The following is a 22,258-nucleotide window of genomic DNA, read 5'->3' on the forward strand; positions in this document are numbered from 1 at the left end:
TCACTTTAATTCAAAATGGCGGATTTCAGGATGGCTCCCGTCAATAATACCCTTATCGTATCACTTCCCTCTAGGCATATGTGTTACCGAAACCTTTATTCACTTATTATAATTAATACGTGGGTTAGAAGCGGAGGTAAGGGACTTACACACATAGTAAGTATAAACAATTAATATGCCTGTAACTTTTCACCAAATGGGCGCATCTTAAAACTAACTTCACCATTGTCTTCCTGATTAAATTCTAGCCCGAAATTATGTATCATATTACCCTATTCCCATTTAAAAAATTTAACCTTAATTCAAAACGGCGGGTTTCAAGATGGCTGCCGTCAAGGTCATACGTACCATACGACTTTCCCCTAGACCCTATACGTATCTACATGGCTGTTCTTTCATTAACACTCTGTTTACAAAGGGTAGTAAGGGACTTCTGCAGTAATCTCTATTAACCACATCACAACCTTTAAAAATTATTAAAAAATAGAAAACATGCACCATGGCAAAAATTTCTGTCATCACAAGTAGTGAATACATGTCCTCTATCAGCAATAAAAATTTCATTGAAATCGGAGCCGGACAATTGGGTGATGTCCCTTGTAAGCTACAAAATATTTTAATAACTCGTAAATTATTTTATGCTGCAAGAATGTTTTCAAAAGATGACGTTTTTCATAGTTTTTGGGCTATTTATAATGTTAATATGAAAGTTTTCGTTCCAGCAATACATGTAAATGCAAATTGTAACTGAAATTAAATGTAACTGATAACTTTTCAGTAATATTGGTTGTTCCCCCTAAACCCTAGGTCTGGTCTACATTTTACATTAAAACCGTGCTTAATTAAAAGTTCTAAATACACCCTAGTTACATTTCACTGGTTTTAGTTTGACCACCAACCACCTCAATCTCGATCCATACCATATAGCTATATGCAATAAAGGACTTACAGTTAGTAAAACATATTCCGTCTTATGCAGAGTCCTTTTGACATATGATTAGCGTCATACTAAATGCATGACTACTGCAGGAAACATATGTTAGTATAACACTTTAGTATGACACTAATCGATCGTCAGAACGACTCTGCATAAGGCCCATTGTGTTGATTTTTGGTTGGTTTGTTTTAGTTTAACGTCCCATGATTATGCTAGGGCGTCTAAACGAGACGTGGAGCTAATGATTGTAATGGAATCCGAACCACTTCGGTCGTTCAACTGTACCCACACCGGAAATCGAATTCGGGACCACCGAACCGAAGTCAGGCGTGCTAGCAGCTAGACCAATGGAGGTTCTCACATTGTGTTGATTTAAATCATTGAGTCAGTGTTGCCAGATTCGAAGATCAAAAAGTAGCGGATTTAAACTATTTGTAGGCCAAATATATAGAAATGAATTGTTTGGCAACTAATGACTGGTACTAATTGAATATTTTTTAACATGGGCTGGAAAATGTGCTGGACATATTGCAAGAAATTATGATCGATAGACAAAAACAATTCTAGACAGGATACCACGAGATAAATACAGCCTAGGAAACGTCTTTATACAAGAAGGTTTGACGAAATCAAGAACAACTGGGGAATAACCTGAAAAAGAACTGCTCAAGATAGATAGTTGTGGAGAAGACTTGGAAAGACCTTCATCCAGCAGTGGCTTGACAATGGTTGATTATGATTATAGCTATGATTTTATTATATCTGGACCTCAGAGGTAAACTAAACCAAGTCATAATTTCGTAATTTTACAAGAGAAGCGAAAAACCAGTTCCTTAAGTAAGACCTATAGTACTGTTTTCAAACTATACTAAGTAAATATAAAGTAATAAAATGCTTTTAGACTTACATTGTTCACCACTAGAAAGAACATGGTCTATTAATAATGTATTCTTAACTCAATTTCGACCAAAAAATGACTTAGCATAGTTTACCTCTAAAGTTCATGCGTATATATAACTTTTACTAGATAAGGTAGGGCAAAAACAGATCCAAAATTTAACGAAATTCGTACAGCGAAAGAAAATGATCCATCATATTGCAGCAAAACTACGAAAATTAATACAAAAGAAAACTAGAAAGTTAAGAATCACTTGTTTTGCCGGGACAGAGAAAATAGATACATATAGCTCGAATTACCTATATACTTACATAATATGTATGTCCATGTTTCGCAAGTAATTTTCAAGCAATATAAAATTTCAGCGCAATGAACGCATGATTAGTTTTCTCGAGTAAAGAACTTACATGCACCGCTGAGAACTCAGGAATAAGCTTAATCTATATTATGGCACTGGATATATCCTTATATAATACATTACGACCTTATAAACTTGTATAAGAAACAGAATGTACTTAAAGTGAGACGCGAACTATACAAAACATAAGACTTTGAATCTAACTTGTTTGGTGATCAAACTCGAGACCACAGATAGCAAAGATGAGTGCCGTAGCTCCCACCATAAGGTTAAGGAAGTGCCTGTTTTAAAGTGTCAATTAAACACTGAGATGTGAAACGTTAATAAAGCATTTGATCAATTTGAAACAAATTATATGGTAGTAATAATTTACTCTATTTGTTAATTACTCTGCTTTATACTGTATATACTGTTTTTAAAATGGCAATCAAAGCAGAATGTTTTTGATAATAACTGAGAAATTGTAAAATTTCAATTTCGGCGCGATTAAATACATTCGTGCTGTTATATGTTGCATTATCCGTTAGGAGGTATTGAACAATTCTGATTCAGAGGAAGGATATAAACTACTGTATAGTACTGGAGTTAATTTAATAGAGCTTAATTGTATATGCAGTACTGAGACTATTTGAGACAAAGTCTATTGCTGAAATTGAAATATGAGTTACTATTAGGGGTTTATTCCAAGTATGTTATACCCACTGATGATTGAACCTGGAACACACACATGGAAATCATTAGCGCTAGCAAATTAGCTACGAAGAGGTACATCATACCATAATCCTAAGCCAAGAATGAAGGCAAAAAGTAAGAAGCGGAAACGACAGACTGTACGATAATAATACTTTCACAATTTTAATTCATAGTATTTATTTCGAGACTTTCGAGACGAGACCCGAGACTTGGCCTTCGAGACCGAGATCGAGATCGAGACAAGTATCTGTTGACCGAGACCGAGACGGCGTTTTTTGACTCGAGACGAGATCGAGACCGAGATCGCTACTTATCAACCAAGACGAGAACGAGACTGTACAAAGTCTCGTCTCGTCTCGTCTCGATACCATCCCTACTTGAATGATCCTTTTAATCTCTGTCCCTTATCTGGTTATCTCCAGTGGCCCTGCGTAGCGCAGTCGCTAACGCTCTCGTGTTCTGTTCGAGCGGTCCCGCGTTCGATTCCCAGGGGGCACTAAGTCGAAAAAGTGTAAAGCGCCTTTTCAGGCCAATCACCCTGAGTGAGTTTTTTCTGGGTTTTCCTCATTCACACCAGGCAAATTCGGGGTGGTACCTGACTTATAGCTTCCAGGCCTCTTCCTTCCTTCCCCAATCCTTTCTTCCTTCCCTTTCCCCGGATATTTTTTCTAGTTGCTCGCCGAGGGACGTCATCCCTCAAACATGACGGGTTAAATGCCCTTAGATGCCGAAAGCCCAGAAATCTAAATCCTAAATTCTGGTTATCTCCTTTGTTTCCGCCAAAGAACCAGAAAAAAAAAACTCTCAACATTCTCATTCGCTTGAGTGTTAAAACTAAAAGTCATACTAAAATATAAGATGCTTATTTACAAATAGCATACACTGCAGTAAAACAATACACGTGCGTTGGACGAAAGAAGTCTTCGTACAGTACTTATTATACACAAAGTAATTAATTCATACACTAAGTAATTAATTTTCATTGATTATGGCGACGTAGAAGAAATGCATAGCATCATTTAAATAAGTTGGTATTATTATTATTATTATTATTATTATTATTATTATTATTATTATTATTATTATTATTATTATTATTATTATTATTATTATTATTATTATCAAAGAATCTAAATATCGAATAGTCTTGTTTAATATACAGTAAAAGAAGAGAGCAAAAGTTTTTATTATTTCTGAAATAGTCATTCTCTCTGTCATTCGTATCCCAATTGTTTGAGAAAAATAAAATATTGAATACTACCAACACCTACTATATGCTACTGATACTGATTCTCCTTCTCGACTATCTTCTGGTCTTGTCTCCAGTACATCTAGTTTCCTAACCCTCTTGGCCGTTGTCAACTCTGTAGAAACCTTTTGCTACGATGTTAACAAGCGATACTAGCGATATCCAAGTAAATCGGAGTCAACGCTTGGTGGACCTATACTACTAACTAAAGCCTGGGGAAATGTAGTAAAAATCAATGATTCTTTGTAAGTAAATCGTTCAGAGGTATTTTCTTTTAAACGATTTCAATTGTAGCTTAATCCCAAAAATGCTATTACGTAGAGAAATTCCGAAGTTTATCACAGAGTCAGTGTTACGATCTCCTGATAATCATCAGGTATGATACCGAGATAATACAACTTGGTAGCGCCAGTAATGTTATTTTGTGTAAAAAGTGGGTTATTACCGTGACCAGGTTGTGTCATCCCGTTGTCTGATGTTTAGTAACCAGATTTTGTGGGACTGGCCTACTGATATTTCATTCAGTCAGTTCAGTCAGTGAACACCCAATTTTGTCGCAGATTTATATTTCTTCTTCGTCAAAATATGCATTTTTGAGAAAATTAAGCATTAAGCATTTCTGAGAAAATTACGTTGTAGGAATTATGCAGAACAGTAAATCAATGGTGACATGCATTTTCAACAAGATATACTAATTAATGTTCCTCCTTCAACTCTAATCTCAAAATTAACAATATTAATTTAGCATCGACTACAGAATAGTTCTGTAGTGAATTTATTTTAAGACTGTAACATCCGAGTCTCAGAGGATAGAAATGAGGGAAATGAGTGAATTTGGCCATAAACATTTCCTAGTGCACCGAGGAAAAATCTTGGTAAACTCCTAATTCGAAATATTTACCCACGAGGGATCGATCACACCATCTTCCGAATCTGAAGTCGATGTTCTACACCTGAGCTTTTGCTATTTGGTGTGGATGTGAAGATTTTGTGTATTTGAATTTACGTCAAATTCTAAAAACTGGAGAAGATATCAAACGAAAGAAAGGAAGAAAAAGGCTACGTATACTTCTTGTGCTATAAGAAGTCCCGATTAAAATGTCTCTTCTAACACTGTTTCATATTAGGAAAAGAAAAACATATTTCCTCTCTTTGCTTCAAAGAGTGTTCACTTTATCATTTTAATGAAGAAAAGGCAAATTCATTATTCAGTTTTAGAACTCAAGGGAAAAAGTAAACAAAACTAATTGAACTACGGCCAATTCGAAACAAGAGAATGATCTGTACAGTGTAAACTGTACAAGAGGAAATGTCTTCGGGCTGCTAAAAATTGAGATGACTGCTGCCATATTGTAACTTAGAGCTTCGCCTTATCTCAAATAAATGCAGACATGTCAGAAGATTTGATTCTTGTGGATTCACTGGTTCAAACGCTGTCCAAGATGAGATCTGGAGAATACGATTGTCAACGAAGAAGATTCGAACAAATTTATCAAGAATGTTTGGAGATGTGCAAAGAAAATGGTCTTGAAATTCCAGAGCCGGAAACAGATAGATTATAGGGGTTCCTCGTGGAAACGAACTAGATATTCGCCATCGAAATATCACAAATTCATTTTGGATGAATCTCTTCCTTCAATGGAGGTAGAAAACAAATTTTCTAAAGATAATATACTAAGAGATTTTTTGTCCACTATTGATAACGCAATCACTGAGATGGAAAACCGCTTTTGATCATGTAGCAAAATCATTTGATCAATCGCCGTGTTACATTCAAAATGTGAAAACATTTTAAATTACAGCATTGTTGAGCATATGGCCCAGCATTATGGAAATGATTTGGAAATATTCAATTGCGAAGTCAAAATCTTCCCAAACACAATTAAGTTGTACGAAGGCGAGAGAAAACCAAAGTTGATTCCCTAATAATTTCATTGATCTTTTTGTGTCTACAAAAACGCATTCCTAGAAACTTATAAGATAGGTATCTACCAGTTTCTAGTTCTACGTGTGAAAGGATTCACACGTTTGAAAAGATTAAAGACATATACGCAATCAATCCAATGACTGATGATAGGTTGAAAAACTTAGGGTAACTTTACATTGAGAAGAAAATTGCAAAATCGTTAGATCTTGAAGAAGTTGTTGATAAGTTTGGTGCTGCTTACAAGAATAGAAAGATCATTCTCTTCTAAGTAGAGGCATAAACCTATAAAGGTTATTTTCTTTACTTGTGTAAGTGTATTTCTCTGCTTCCACTTAAATCAACCAGCCACACATATTTTAAACGCCGTGATTAAATAACTACATGCTTGTATTATAAATCAATTGTATTAATGGATCCTAGTTGTTTAAGCTAGTAAATTTTCACTGTTTTGAAAAGAGTGAAATTATGAACAACAAAGATGAAAACATTCACACACACACACACACACACACACACACACATTATATATATATATATATATATATATATATATATATATATATATATATATATATATATATATATATATATATAATTGTGAGAAAAAAATTTATTAATTGGAGATGGTCCCCTCAAAATTTTCTTGGGACCTTCATTGGCCCCCCTGAAAAAATATTCTAGCTACGCTACTGGTTTATAGTAACAGGCATAGCAGTTATAATTTATTTTTGAAATGTTTGCGTTGCGTAACGTTCTTCTACCTTTGCGAAGGCTGATAATAAACAACGTAACATATATTCAATTGTGTGGTCCATTCTTTTATTACTCCATAATGTTTGCACATCGCAACGCGACGCAAATAACATAAATAATTATAATTATAATGGGATATATCACAAATTAAAACACAAATCATGTGTCTTACTTTGCTATAATCGATATAGCATGTGCTATTGATGGTCCCACTTTTGCTTTACATTATGGTCTGCAAAATTTTGCTATGCCTGGTACGAATCAGGCCTCTGATACATTGATCAATTATCGATATGAAGAACTGGCAATATTGAGAATCAGCGAAAGCGTAACATTTCGTGGTTGACCGTCGGTAAGTAGTGATGTAGGGTTACAATTTGAGCTATAAATTTTCGGAAAATTTTTCGAATAGGATTGTAATTATATTCTATTTTGCAGGTGAAGACATTCGGTCAAGCTGGAGCTGGAAAGAGGTGGAAGAATTTCCTAGGACGGATCTTCTATATACAGTACAGTAAGTACAAAATACGGCTACCACATTTTGTACACGTTAACGATAAGGAGTGACACGTCGACGCCTAAGATGTTAAAGTGAACGATAAGTAGATATTGCGTTGTTGGATGACATGTTGAGCTAGAAATGTAATATATGTACTGAATTTACTACTTGAATAATTATCGGCAAATTAGCATTTGAACTGTCTAAGATTCAAAGTTGTATGTTGAATAATGAGATACATAAAATAGAAGTTAGTGCGTATCACGTCTTCCATGAAGTTGATTGCAGTTTTATTTGAATGTAATGCCGAAGTTATTAGGATCGAGTTAATGAACGTTTATAGTTCGCTTATTAGTAGAACAACAAAATTGTGGACGTTTTAAAGGTTGACCTAATTTGCGTAATTTCTTAACATGCAGGACAGGTTGGAATATTTCACTTGTAATTTCTTATCTTCTGCCTGTTTTCTTGCTAATGAGATCATGTTACTATGAAAGTTTCATGTGAAAAGATTATAATTTATCTAAAATTTTCTCGTTAGGACGGTGTAATTGACATTTTAGGGTGAAAGGTAAACAAATTGCTTGTATGGAATTTACACTTCACTACACTGGAAGGGGTTATAAGGATGTAGGTGAATCACTGAAGGCAAACAGGTTGTGTAGTTATTAAGTTAGTAGGAAATATACCGTTTTGCGTTCTTAAATTCCTGTCTTAATCTAGAAATAACAAAGAAAGTCATCAGATTAATAGGCATTTATTCCGAAGTTGGGTGTCCGCTTTCGCCATGTTTTTTCGCTGTTATCTCCTTTCCACATTTTCTGCAGTTTGTTATTAGGTTCATTAATCCGTGCTCTTCACAAACTTTTAAAAGATTTTGCTCGTTATCAACGTATTGCTTCACAAATATTAAAACTGTTAGTTCATTGTCCTTGTACATTCACCATATTGATAACATAAATGCTCGTTACTTTCCCACAATGCAACTGTTAGGTTACCTTGCGCCAAGTAGTTCCCTCCACTCGCCGTATAGTCCCATGTTTATAACCGCTTATACATAACAAATAAAGAGATTTTTCGAGACCCTTATATATTATCAAGCACATAAACGATCAAATTAACCAGATCTTTCCTGTAAATTTTAAAAATTTTGCTGGAAACGGACGCCCAACTTTGGAACTTAACCCAATTAATATGTCTTACTAGTTGGTTCTTCCTATTTCAAATCACGCAAGTTGTAGAAAACTGTCATGTGGCCAGTGATTTTTTTCGACTTAGCATATATCTTTTCTCAGTCATGTGTGAGTAATCTCAAAATATTTGGGAAAAGTAAGCAGTGGAAGGACTAATGGTAGGAGGAGAAAGTTAGCTCTTGATGGCCACGCAATCACTCATTTTTTTTTTTCATTAATATAAACAACAAACAGATGTAGAGAAGTGGGGTAGTTTCTGATGGAAAGGCATTATGGTCGTGTATATTGTACAGAACGTTATCTATCCTAGAAAAAAATGTCTGTATTAGGTTTTTAAATAAAAGCAACCACCATTTTGAAAATTGATTGCGACAAAACCCCAGGATTGCTTTCAAAGCAAATTCGGTAGTATTTTATTCATTTTGCTATAACACTTGGAAGTATGCTATAATAAATTTCATTTGGCTTGGTGTGGCATTAACGTTATGCAGATTTAAGAGATTTACGTAATCACACTGAAGGTTTCTGTATTAGAGGAATTGAGAGTGCGTTTAATTCAAGGACATCTATTCCGAAGTTGGTCATTCGCCAGGTTTTCAACCAAAAGACTTTTATTTTGAAAAAGAAGTTACAATTTTTTCTACCTCCTGTTAATATGTTTTGTACAGTCAGTCTAAGGGTTTTCAATGTACATGCATGAGAAGTATTCTGCAGAAGACGCTAATCAACGTGTGCTAGGAAAGCATGAATGCTATTTAACGAGTCAGTGCAAGAGCGCAGCATGGGGTCCCGAGCAATGTAGGTAGAACAAACGAGGATAACGCAAAATACTGTATATGGCAGTATTTTGTACTGTATAAAATTACTATATATGGCAGTATACTGTATAAAATTACTTCCCTTACGTGTTGAATTATATAGTTGTAGGTTACTAAAGACGTTATAAGTATTATCCTGATATGTAACATAACACATTAATAACGTAAATTTCGCTCTTATGTGTATCCTTTAACTCTTAAGACATTTTTGTTGTTGCGCGTCGTGAGTTTGCACATTAACTTCAGATACTTCTCTTTACTTTGTATAATGTGGTTACTAGGTATCTTATGGGCGAATTCGTGCATAGCATGTTCGATTTTCATAAATGTATTTTCCATGCGGTAAGCTTGCGCCAAGCAGTACCCTCCGCTTGCCAAATAGTGTATATATAACCTGTTATTATTACTATTATTTAAAACAAAACTTTCCGTACGTATTATCAAGCACACAAACGAGCAAGTTATGTTTAACATATTTTTGTCTACATGTATGAAGTTAGTGAGGAGGAAATTACACTATAGCGTAGGTTTTTAATACGGAAGAAACAGTGTCTTACCATTCTATCATTGTCAGTTTTCATTGTGTACAGCAATGTAACATATTGGACATCTGAAGTAGTAATGTCACGTATTCAATAAGAGGAAAAAAAGAAGCGTGCTGACACAGATGCTTGACAAAAAACATTGTCCAAAGCCACACAACTATCTACTTCACATAGCCAGCTGAATCCATTGCAGGTTCCATGCGGATGAATAAAACGAGTAAATCCTGGTTTCCTTAAGGAACGAGAACTCGCACAACCCACCACTTCTTACGTACTAACTCATTGGCGTATGGAACCCGGAGGTTCACAAGATCTCAATTGACTTCTGTCCTTAGCCAACTGGAATGAGTTTCTACTTTGTAGTCCTATTTCTGCGAGATCCATCTTAATATTATCCTCCCATCTGCGCCTACATCTTCCTAATAGTCGTTATCCGATTCGTCGTCTAGTTAAGACTTTGAAAGCGTTCCTACTTTCTTCCATCCTGGCTACATGACCTGCCCATCTAAGCCTCCTAGACTTCATGACCCTAACAGTGTTTGCTAAACTGTATAAATTACGCACTTCCTCGTTATAAAGTTTCCGCCGTTTCTTATTCAGGGTGTCTATCGGTCACGAAATCAGAAAACGGTCGTGAGTCAAGAAAAAGTCACAAAACTTGGCTTTTCGGTCACGATTTTTGTATTTGTACAAATATAAGTACAGATTGGAAGCTTTTGTTCTTTAAAACGTCAAAATTCACCACCAAAATTGTCTATGGTCGGCTTAAGACGCTACCAAATTTGCAAGCAAAGCACGCTTGTATCGCATGGGTGAAAATTCGTGCTAATTAGCACCCAAATTCACCCTTGAAAATGTTACGAAATTTTGATGTCGTAAAGAAAGGTTACGGAATTTCATTTTGGAAGTTTAGTAGACACCCTATATTCAGTTTGGTTGTTCAGTACGGAGTGTTCCTCTTCCTCTTGGGTCCGAATATTAGTCTCAGGATTTTATTCTCAAATACTTTGCGTTCTTCCTTCAGAGTAAGCGACCATGTTTCGCTCATTTTTTTTTAGTTTTTCGAGTTCCAGAGTAGTCTCAATTTTGACTGAAAGTACATCAACAAAGAGTTGCTGAGAAAAGTACACAACTAATGTGTTAACTTATGAAGAACTGTAATTATACAAAATGTAGAATACACAGCCAGATAATATTTAAATCATTAAGTTGTCTTTTCAGGAGGATACTGAAATGAGAAATTTCAGTAAATATGTATCCTGTAGCGTCTACAAGTAAATATATCATAGATTACATTGTCGCGCTGCATTCTGGGAAAATCGCGGATCAATTGAACAGACGCATTTAACAGTAGTAATGCGTGGTCAGCGCATTGGATGCTGTCAATTATGTTGTTTTTAGCAATATTAATTATGATGGATAGTTGTGGAGATTTCCGCTGACTGTGGATGCATTATATTCTTTTACCGCGCCATAGAAGTATTATAAATAGGAATTTTAATTTGTGCTAAATTATGCATTTGGGTCATTCCATGTGAAATCAACAAATTAAACAGGGATTTCTGACCCGACCATCTTAGATTTTTACCAAATTTTGGTATTTCGTAGGGATGGTCGAGATATGGAATTGTGCAAAGTTGTAGCTTCCTGTGTGGCAAAGTTTCTGAATTATGGGGGCTCAAAAATACGAAAAAATCGTCCACTTTGGTACATACTGGGAATTTTCGGACAACACTGCTCTTGATCTAATTGACGTAGAGAGCTGATTCTTGTTTTGTTTGAAAGGGCATAAAATAAGCTTTCCAACGATATATCGCATGCCTAGTTTTGGAAGACTATCTATTCAAGGTCACCGACGGTGACCTTTTGACCTTGAACTTTTGAGGATGCATACCTTCGATTTTTCTAAAACTCGCATACAATTTACACACAAGCTTACTCTATAGCATAACGGAAACAGAAGTTGGGACGGTAATGGGAACTTTCAATAAAATTGTTTTTTCAGTAACACTTTTTTTCGTACCAGACAGAGTTTTAATTTATAAAGCAGTTTGCAACACTGCATTTAATGTACTACTAATAAAAAGCTATATCTATCGTGTCCAAGCTGGAAAAGAGTTAGTTTATTTGAAAAATAACGTACCACGTAAGTCAGTGAGTCCTCAGAGGTATCCATGCATCCAGCCGCTGCATTGTGACCGTACTTTCCTCTGAAGTTAATGTGTATGTTCTTCCTGTGGCAGTGCAAGGATCCAGTTTTGCGAGAACATCACACCTTCGTACCCAACAAATATCTGGGTGTTGCGGAAATACAAAAGATCCTGATGGTCCATGAGGATGAAGGAAATTAATTTCTACATCATCTGTATCTTCAGATACACTACATACACATCCGAGCCACCAATGTTTATTGTACACACACGTAACAAATCCATTTATTTCTTGAAAGTGTAAGGAATCCGAATGAGCCACCAAAATGTGTTCTGTATATTCACTACACATAGAATAACGTTTCACATGTACAACATCTTGTGTAACAGGAATGACAGCATGAATCTTTTGGGTGCCAGGAATGGGAATAGCTTTAGAAAAACGGTCACACAGGAGTGACGCTTCCGCTTCGTATTCTTTATTAGTGACATATTTAAAGTTCATATGTTTTATATTTTGCCTTGCCCAATCATATAATTGTCTTGGTGTCATTATCTGGTCACTATAAGGTCTTTGCAAACTTGCTCTTGCAGCAAGTCTCTTTAAAGTTCCCCCTAGTCCATCACACGGACTTTTTCCATGTGCGGTCGCAAAAAAATGCCATTCAACAGGTACAGAGAAGTCACTTTCATGATAGCTAATATTGATGAAGTTCTTGCGATTTTTGTAATGAGCTGCTGCTCCATCGGAGAAATAGTATAATTTTGTTAAATTTTGGGAACCGAATTTGTCTTTTAGAAAGGTAATAAGTATTTTCTGCAGTAGGTGCACTAAAGTTGTATCATGTTTGAGACAATCAGATATGACGATCACATTGTCAGTAATAACTGTCGACGTCTGGGGATTTCTGTAGTATATGCAAAACGGATGAATAGTTGCTTGACCATTATTCCAGTGGAAACCTTGTGACGCTTCTTGCAAAACGAATGAATAATTTTCTGCAAAATCACAAAGAACAATGCACTGTTTATCAAGAAGATTTTCTTTCAGATCCTTAAGATATGAAGATTGTTGATGAGTAATGAAAGAATGTTCGACCAGGTGTACAAGTTTTTCCACTAGAATATCTAAGATTTCTGCTGTAGGCTTCGTAAGCGTTTCAAGTGTTGATCTGTCTGTCGCAATCCACTGTTTGTATGTGACGTGTTCACGTATGCCTTGCGGTCCTGGACATTCACGACACTAACGAAAATAACATTTCGGTTGAGCTGGGTTACACACTAGTGCACTTAAATACGTTTCATAAGATTTTGAAATACCAGCTGACTTACACGCGTCTAACATCAATTTTACATTTTGGTGGATTGTACACACGCAGACAATGTGTGTGCCACTACTTCCAGCCAGTACACAGTTTTTCGGGCGCAATTCGGCAAACTTCGAAAATCCCACATGCATGTCTGGATTTTCCTCTTTGAAATGGACATAAACTTCTTTTAAGTTGTTCAGGATTAATCGTTTCTGTACATGCACCCTACTTCCACTAACTTTCATCGAAACAAAATCCTTTTTCCCAGGCAAAACTCGACTAACTGAATCACTATTGTAGAACTGTTTTATCACATCCACTGTTGCGGGAGGTAAAGTCCTTCCAGGTTTTAAGTGAGGTGTGGTTAAAATTCCATTGGTCTTTACAAGTTCTTTTGCTTTACGGGCCATGTAGTTAGTGCAGTGAAATTCTTGCTGAATTTTTGTTACAGTCCAACTTTTTGGAAGTACAGTTAGTATTGTTACTTTCATACTTCTATTCGCTATTTGAAATTTTTCTTTTAACTGCGATATAATTTCACTTTCTGCTGCATTTTCCTCCCCGGGCTCTGTAGAAATGTCTAATAATTTTGTTCCAATAGCTGAATGTATTTTAATCATTTTCTTTGCAGGATATGTTGTTTCACTGAGCCTTTTCTTTTTAACTGGTGATTCTCCTATATCTTTTAGACTGCGGTTCAGAGATTCTAACGCACTTTCTTTGACACACTGCTTAATATCACTTTCACTGTTTTCAGCATCGGTGCTGCTACTTATCACATTCTTCATTACTACAGGAGTCGCACCCGCATCACAAGTTGTTGCTAGTTTCTTACGACAGGAATCACAAATTTTAAACCCACTTTCTAACGATGTACACTTCGAAATCATCCACGGCAACACATTTCTCAAATTTCTTTTGACATTCCCATGTCCTTCTATATTAAATGGATTGCAGCACACTGTCTTCTTAAATCTTGACGATGACATTATTCTGACAATAATAATTCGTTAAATAAACTGACCATTGGAACACTGACTTAACAGACACCACAATTAACCTTCTGTTTTCAAGTACAAAGTCTGTACCAGCACGTGAACACGCTGAATCGTACACTCGAACGTATTAACTCAGTCTTCTATCAACATAATATGCACACCTCTCAATTCTTCCAAATCTTTCTGTAGCAGATGATTGCGCAATCTATCACGCTGTTGTGCAATGCTACAGTGTTGCAAACTGCTTTATACATTAAAACTCTGTCTGGTATGATAAAAAACTGTTACTAAAAATAAATTTTTGAAAGTTCCCATTGCCGTCCCAACTTCTATTACCGTTATGTTATAGAGTAAGCTTGTGTGTAAATTATATGCGAGTTTTAGAAAAATCGAAGATATGCATCCTCAAAAGTTCAAGGTCAAAAGGTCACCGTGGGTGACCTTGAATAGATATTCTTCCAAAACTAGGCATGTGATATAATGTTGGAAAGCTCATTTTATACCCTTTCAAACAAAACAAGAATCAGCTCTCTACGCCAATTAGATCAAGAGCAGTGTTGTCCGAAAATTCCCAGTATGTACCAAAGTGGACGATTTTTTCGTATTTTTGAGCCCCCATAATTCAGAAACTTCGCCACACAGGAAGCTACAACTTTGCACAATTCCATATCTCGACAATCCCTATGAAATACTAAAATTTGGTAAAAATCTAAGATGGTCGGGTTGTGGGCTTTGTTGATTTCACATGGAATGACCCATTTATATTCTGTTAATATGGGCATAAAAAGTCTTGTATGGAATGTGCAATTCCTGGTAATAGATCTACTGGTCACGAAAAAGTAAGAACTCTGCACAAGTTCCACGTTTCATTAAAGCACTTTAAAACTACAGTGAAACAGGCAATCTATCACTAAGGAATGCAATAGCGCTAGTCAGGCTACACGTTTTGTGAACTTTCCTAAGCTTCATCAATTGGTTTGAATGTGGAAAGACAATATATTAAGATTTTCTAAATCACCACATTAAATTGTGTTATATTCAGTTTGGTCGTTCAGTACGGAGTGTTATGCAAAAATTAATCACTGCTCGGGGCCTTCGAAATGGAGATAAGGATTAAATGACTTGAGCTTAATGTTCCTTTTCAACGATGAAATTATATAAGACTACGAGATATACTGTTAAAGTGAAGTCCAATCCATTAGTTTAAGAGAGGGATTAACTAGATGAGACAGTAATTGGAGACGTTAGGTAGCAGGGTCGGACTGGCCTAGCGGGAAGGCGGGGATTTCCGTCTGGGCCCCCTTGAGTCTATAATAATAATAAGAATTTTCACATACTACCACTGAAGAGAACTAATTCTAGGCGAAGAACCCAAGAAGGCTCCCTTCATCTTGATGGGGATACCTTGGGTACGGCCATGGCCACATGAGCCCTTATTCGTTTTATCGAGTGCCTGCCTACGCTTTTCTGAGAAATGCACCAGTGATAACAGGATTTCAATTTGGCAGGCGAATTTTAATGGTCCATTTTAAAAAGAATGAATCCCAAGGGACAGAACTGCCATTACTTCATATTTATTGGGTATATTGAATACAGCTGTATGAAGTTACTCAGCACCTGATTACGGGGCCCTTCCCAAATTTACCGAGCCATGGCCGCTTTGTATCCGGATAATTTACATGGTATAATTAATTTGATTCTTTAGATCAGAAATTTTTCTGAGCTCCCTCGTGGCTAAGTGATTAGCGTACGCGCCTTTGGCGTGGGAGACCCGGGTTTGATTCCCGGTGGGAGCTCATGTGGTTCGGAATCCACGTTAATCAGTAGGTCCATGTCTCATTTAGCCTCGCTGCTGAAAGGGACGCTAAACTAAAATCCACTCAGAAATTTCTCTAATCATGAACACTTGGATAATGATGGATACTTGTGTCATGCAAAAGAAGCATCAGAATCACATGACAGCAGAAATTTTTGGAAAGTGTTGCTATTAGAGCTTCTCATTTTAGTTAGTGTGCACGTGCATCCCCTGCATATACAAGGGTCGTTCAAGGTTGACCGAATTTTCGTACGTAAATAATCGATAAATAGTCGGATCATGATTAAACTTGCGGGTGACGTAATGTATTCCTTTTCGAGTAACTAGCGCCCGACATGATGTATTTGGCGCATGCGCAGCACTTGCAGCGAACATGGCGGCAAGCAGTGTGTCTGTGGCTGTGGAGCAGCGGTGTGTAATCAAATTTCTTGAGAATGAGAAAGTTAAACCAGCTGAGATTTTCAGATTTCAAGCACAATATGGTGAACAGTTTCGCGAAGGACGGGCGCTGGTGACAAATGAAGCGCATGGACACATTCGCCCGAATGCAGTCACACCAGTGAATATCGCACGTGTTGAGCATATGATTCTTGAGAACCGGCGAGTAACAGTGCGGGATATTGCTGCCGAGGTGAATATCAGTGTCGGGAGTGTTGAGAAAATCATTCACGACCACTTCCGCTTCCGCAAAATCTGTGCAAGGTGGATTCCTCGCCAGCTGACATTTGATCAGTAGTGGACACACATGACGGTCTGTGAACAGTTTTGCTCCACATTGTTCAGTGGTGCTGTACGAAAGTCCATTCGCAAGAAAAGACCTGGGATGTTGTCTGGAAATGTCATTCATCTTCATGACAATGCCCGCCCTCACACGACCAACGTGATAACTGTGGCCGAAATGCGCTGGGAAGTACTGCCCCATCTCCCCTAAAGTCCAGATTTATCCCCCCAGTGGTTATAATTTGCACCCTTTAAGGACCATCTGGGAGGGAAGAAATTCACGACAGATGAAGCACTGTGGAATGATGTCCTCCAGTGGCTGCGACAACAACCAAGTTCTTTCTACGCCAAAGGAATCAGGGATCTGCCACAACGATGGCTACGGTGCCTCGATTCGCACGGAGGATACTTTGAAAAGCTGACAGTTTGATGCTTCTTGTGCTATCTGTTTCCTCTGAAGAAATAAAAGTCCCGGTCAACCTTGAACGAATGGAGAGAGAGAGAGGTCCCCATGATTAATCACCGCCTGAACACTCTGTCCCAGACTGCCACTGTTAGGGAGGGAAGGGCCATATTGGAAGTGATTGAAAGAATGAAAAGACAAATAGTTTAGAGAGAGAGAGAGAGATAAGTTTGTACCTAAATGATGGAAGGAAAATTAGGCAAGGTGAGATTATATATATATGTGTGTGTGATGGACGATGTTGAAAAGGATCATGACGAATAGGGCGTACGAAAACTTGATTGCATTCAGTTTGTGGCTAGAGCCTGTTAGTAATAGTAATGACAGGATATTTGTTTGCAAATGCGATACAACTTTTATAGTTAGAACACCTCCTGGGCTTATTTAAATGACACATTCGAAGAGCCAACCTGGCTTAGGTATGATGTTTCAGTAGTTCATTGGCTCCCTCGTGGCTATATAGTTAACGTGCGTAACCTTGGAGCAGTAGATCTTTGGGGAGGTCCTGTGGTTCGAACCATGTAGTTTCGGTACTCAGCGAGATGCTAAACTAATAACAACCCACCAGGTGATATGTTCCGCAACTCTCAGGATAGCACTTGAAGAACAGAACATCGTTTATGCCGCCTTAAATGGCGAGACTGTGATCGGTAGCGCCCTCAAGTTGATCGTGTGCTTTGAATATCGAGTAAATTGTTGGAAGTGCATTCTTCAGAATGTCTTCGGTAGTGTAAGAGATTAAGGCGAGGTGGGTGGAGTGCCATGAGAATTATGTCTTGCACACTTGAGTTTTGTGTGTATCTGTAGACATGTCAGCTGGAATATCCAGCATTTATTCGCACTCATCACACAAGATCCATCCCTTGCATTGGTATGGTTACAGTCCCTAATCATCTCGTTCGCCTCTAGTCTTCATTAAAGGAATGTAATACGATTGGTGCGTCGCACTTTCGCGATGTCGCCAATCAGGTCTGGGCTCATTACGGTATCCCTCATTGTACAGTAAGAGAAAAGTAGCGTGCTTTAGTGCGTATGGACCTTCTACCTAAACCTGTTGGGTCTTCGGAGCACGTATGGGACTGTGTGATTTCCAGCTCTGATCTAACAATGACCACTGATCAGCTACAACGAGAAGACCATACCCCAGACCAAGATTCAGCATCTGTTCTACCAGCTGCCTGCTTGAACAACTACATTGTATGCTTGTGATAGGAGGTGAATACTCGTTGTTTTAGTAAACCTTATATTAGCATTCTCGTTATGACCCATGAGCGCCATGTTGAGACCAATATCATTTTTCTTGCTTGTATAACAACTTTTGGCCAGATTCCATAATTCTTACTGCATATTCGTAAACGTGTTTCCACCAGTGCTTAATATTTATTTTCATGTAGATATACAGTAGACTAGGTTCACGGGCGGGTTTTGTGCAAAAAATTTCCCTTTGCTTACAACTAATATTTCGGGGTACGAACGTCGCTTGTATCCCACAAGTCCTCGTACCCAGCAGTGCGTTTACCGTGAAGATTATCTGTCACAGTGCTAAGTTGAAAAACAGCTTTTTGCTCCTTTTTTGCAATTCTTTTTGTGTTTTATTTTCTAATTTTAGTTTTAATTATAAAAGGGATAACTATGTTTTTATTCTACACTCTTCATCATATAAAAGTACTTGAAAATGAAAAAAAAAAAAAAAAAAAATACCGTGTTTCATAGAAGCTCTCTAGATTAATTGCATTTACATTAATTTCAATGGGAAAAATAATTTCGATTCAGGAACAGTGGTATTAAGTGCTTGACCCGTGACTCCACTATATTTTCTTACGTACTTATCTTTCGTCTGCTTACAGTTTCGGAAATTTAAAGAAAAATATTGCCCTCCCGTTCGCTACAATATTGAATCATAGTAAAACAGGAGCATTGTAACTTCCGCATATCGTTTTCAGCTCAGCGGAAACAAATGACGCTGAAAATAATGGCGGAAATACGTCGTTATTAACCTGTCCATTGCATAATTTCTGTATCTGTCTGTAGTGTTTCCTTAGTAAATGTGAAATATTTTATTTCAGTGTTACTGTAACGACTTGGCGCGAATAAGGACATTCCCAAAATGCAGCAAGCAGTGACGGAAGGTGAAGCTGCCTATGAACCTCCTACGTATAGCTACGATGAAGTCTTTCCAGCATTACCTGAATCTATCAATGTTACACAAACCAACGTCAATCCTTTAGGACAATGGAACTCGAAAATGAGAATTGGATCATCTGTGGTAACACAGGTAAGAACTGAATCTAACCAGCTTATCTTGCGCACTTTTTGAGATCAATCAGTTAGGTTTAATTTTTTTAGAATTACCATACGTGGCGATTATTTCGTTATTTTCATCTGATAATTTTACTGTTTTAAGCCCAACATACACTTTTGTCTAGAAGATTAAGGAAGTAAATGAAGAGTGTTTATATATTCACGTATGTAATTATTGTACACAACAGAACTCCTTACGAGGGGCAGGAGTAAGTACAGCCACTATGTATTAAGAGCTTCGATTTTACGTTGCACATAAACCCTTGTCGTTATATACAGGGTGAGTCAAAATGATGTTCCCGATTTCAGTGATTATTTTTGTGCTTTTAATAACGTATGTACACAGAGATTACACACATTGATTGATCAACTCCAAGTTTTTTTCTAACATATTATAAATGTTCAATATGCGATCCATGAGTTGCAAGACACACAGCTAGTCTGTGACCAAGTTCCTTCTAAACTCTTCGTAGCATGTCAGGGTTGATATCGGCCACAGCTGCAGTGATGCGCTCACGCAATTCAACCACAGTTGTAGCAAGTGGCGGCACAAATACCGTAAATTTTCCAGAGAAATGCCGTTAAATTTGCACAATGGACTTAGTTGCATAAAAATCAATCCCACAGAACACTCTGGCCTGTAGAAGCCATATTGCTCACTTTGACTAAACTGTCTCCTGGTCGACATCTGCGTAACTATGTCTCTGCAATAGAAAGATTAAAAAAAAAAAATGCAGTACATACTCTATGCCGTTTACATTGAACGGTTGTGTCATTTTTCCAGTTACCTTCATAGACCCGAAATACATAATAAAAATCGGTTCATGATCCATGATAAATCGAAGTTCTTATTCTTTGTGTCTCAATGGAAATTGTGCCTCTAAGCTGAAAAGTTGACCCACTTTTTAAAACAAACTACGTCTCAGCTGAGTACCATTTATGTTCGGCAATACCAAATTACAAACGTTCTCTGTTTATATAAAAACATCCATAAAACTTCGGTAAAAGAAGTTAAGAGTAAGAATACAGAAGTAACAGAGTAGTCAGGTTGGAGTAGCCAACATCACTGCATGAAAGGTTCTTCTTGTCCTGGGTTTGATATGTGTAACTGTTCCGCCGTTTTCTTGAATTTAAGAGCAAAGAGTAATAGTTGAAATTCAAGACACTGAACACATTTTAAATACAAGGCAAAGTTCATTGACAAACAAGTGTCGAGTTCAGTATCAGCAGACGAAATTTTTGAATAATAAATCTTGCGTATTTTGTGTTATCGTGTTCATATCGAAGATTTGGAAACAGAAAAATGTATGCATATTATATTACGTTTGAGTGGTGTTTTGTAATTAATTGTATGATTTCCTTGTACCTACCACTTGTATATTTCTGTAACGAGCAACATATATCTCTAAACTATTGCAGTTTTGCTGCAGCATAATTATTGAAAGTTGAACTTAAAAAATATCCAAAAAGGTAATAAATATTCTACTGATCACAATTTACGTGTTTTCCTTGTATCTTTTGTATTTTAAGTACAGTGTCTTCAATATCTCGTCTGCGTGTCTACAGCCTTGATTACAAAGAAAAGATGTATCGAACATGGAGAGTTAAATGAACTGTGTTTTTGTATTCCTTTTTGTATTAAACATTTTCGATTTTTTTTTTTTTTTTAAGGATATTGAACTCATTCTTTCTTCATGGTCATAGCTGACGATTTTCAGCCGAAATATTGAAGACACTATTGATAATATTTACATTCTGAGAAATTGTTAACGTAGTCTTACTTCATTTATCCGTAACCATATAGTGTAAGCACAGCAAGTAATTTACATAATAATCATTATCAAGCTTGCAAGATAACTTCAACTGAAGTTGTATGGACCAAACATCTCTCTCTGCGTGTGTAATGTAAATTCCTGAAGTATCTATTGTGTGGGAACGTGCTTATGTATTTTTAATTTGGTTATATCGTTGTAGTAGGTTAACATATGATGTATTCTGTTTACGCAAGGTTTTCCGAGTCCCATTCGAAGAGCGAAAATTCGATCATAGTGATAAATTTGGAGAAGGTGATTCCATGAGAACCTGCTTGGACATCATGAAAGAGACCGGGGCACACATTGAAATTTCTTCCTCCAAGGATCAGTCACTAACTTTCCTTGTGACAGGTAAACAGAACGCTGTACTGGAGGCTCGTAGGAAAATCTTGACCCACTTTCAAACTCAGGTAGGTACACCAAAAACCCTTTTCCTCGCATGGATACATTTGGTTTCTGCATGCTGTATATTATGTGGTGATTTTGGTAATAAAGGGAACAACATTGAGTTGGTTATTTTTTGTCAGAGTATCGCAATACTGTTAATCAGTTCATTTGAAATACTTCAATACAAGTCATTACCGTAAATATTTAGCCATCACAGGCAAATAATTCGCTGCAAATTTAGAAATAGTCTGTTAATTTCAATATTCTTTCCTTCCTTGTGACCACATCTGTGAAGATACAATTTCTTCTTAAATATTTGTTTCTTAATTACTTCCAGTTTACATTTCTTTCCCCAACTTTTCGTAATTCATCATCTACTTATTCAGTCTTTTTCTTTATACTTATGTTAAAAGTTCTCTTTTGTTGATC

The 22,258-nt window shown here is 36.9% G+C and overlaps 1 protein-coding gene across 1 annotated transcript; it reads left to right on the forward strand.

The window, feature by feature from the left end:
• Positions 1-7,097: 7,097 nt before the first annotated feature.
• Positions 7,098-21,852, forward strand: Dp1 (satellite-binding protein 1 Dp1; the record flags this gene model as incomplete). The annotated part of the gene is made up of 4 exons (XM_081747556.1): positions 7,098-7,167; positions 7,254-7,329; positions 19,394-19,602; positions 21,637-21,852. Coding segments are annotated over exons 3-4 (384 nt in total), but the record flags the coding sequence as incomplete, so codon positions are not given.
• Positions 21,853-22,258: the final 406 nt, after the last annotated feature.

Source organism: Thermobia domestica, unplaced genomic scaffold, assembly GCF_964235325.1.
Source record: "Thermobia domestica unplaced genomic scaffold, izTheDome1.hap1.1 HAP1_SCAFFOLD_330, whole genome shotgun sequence".
NCBI lineage: Eukaryota > Metazoa > Arthropoda > Insecta > Zygentoma > Lepismatidae > Thermobia > Thermobia domestica.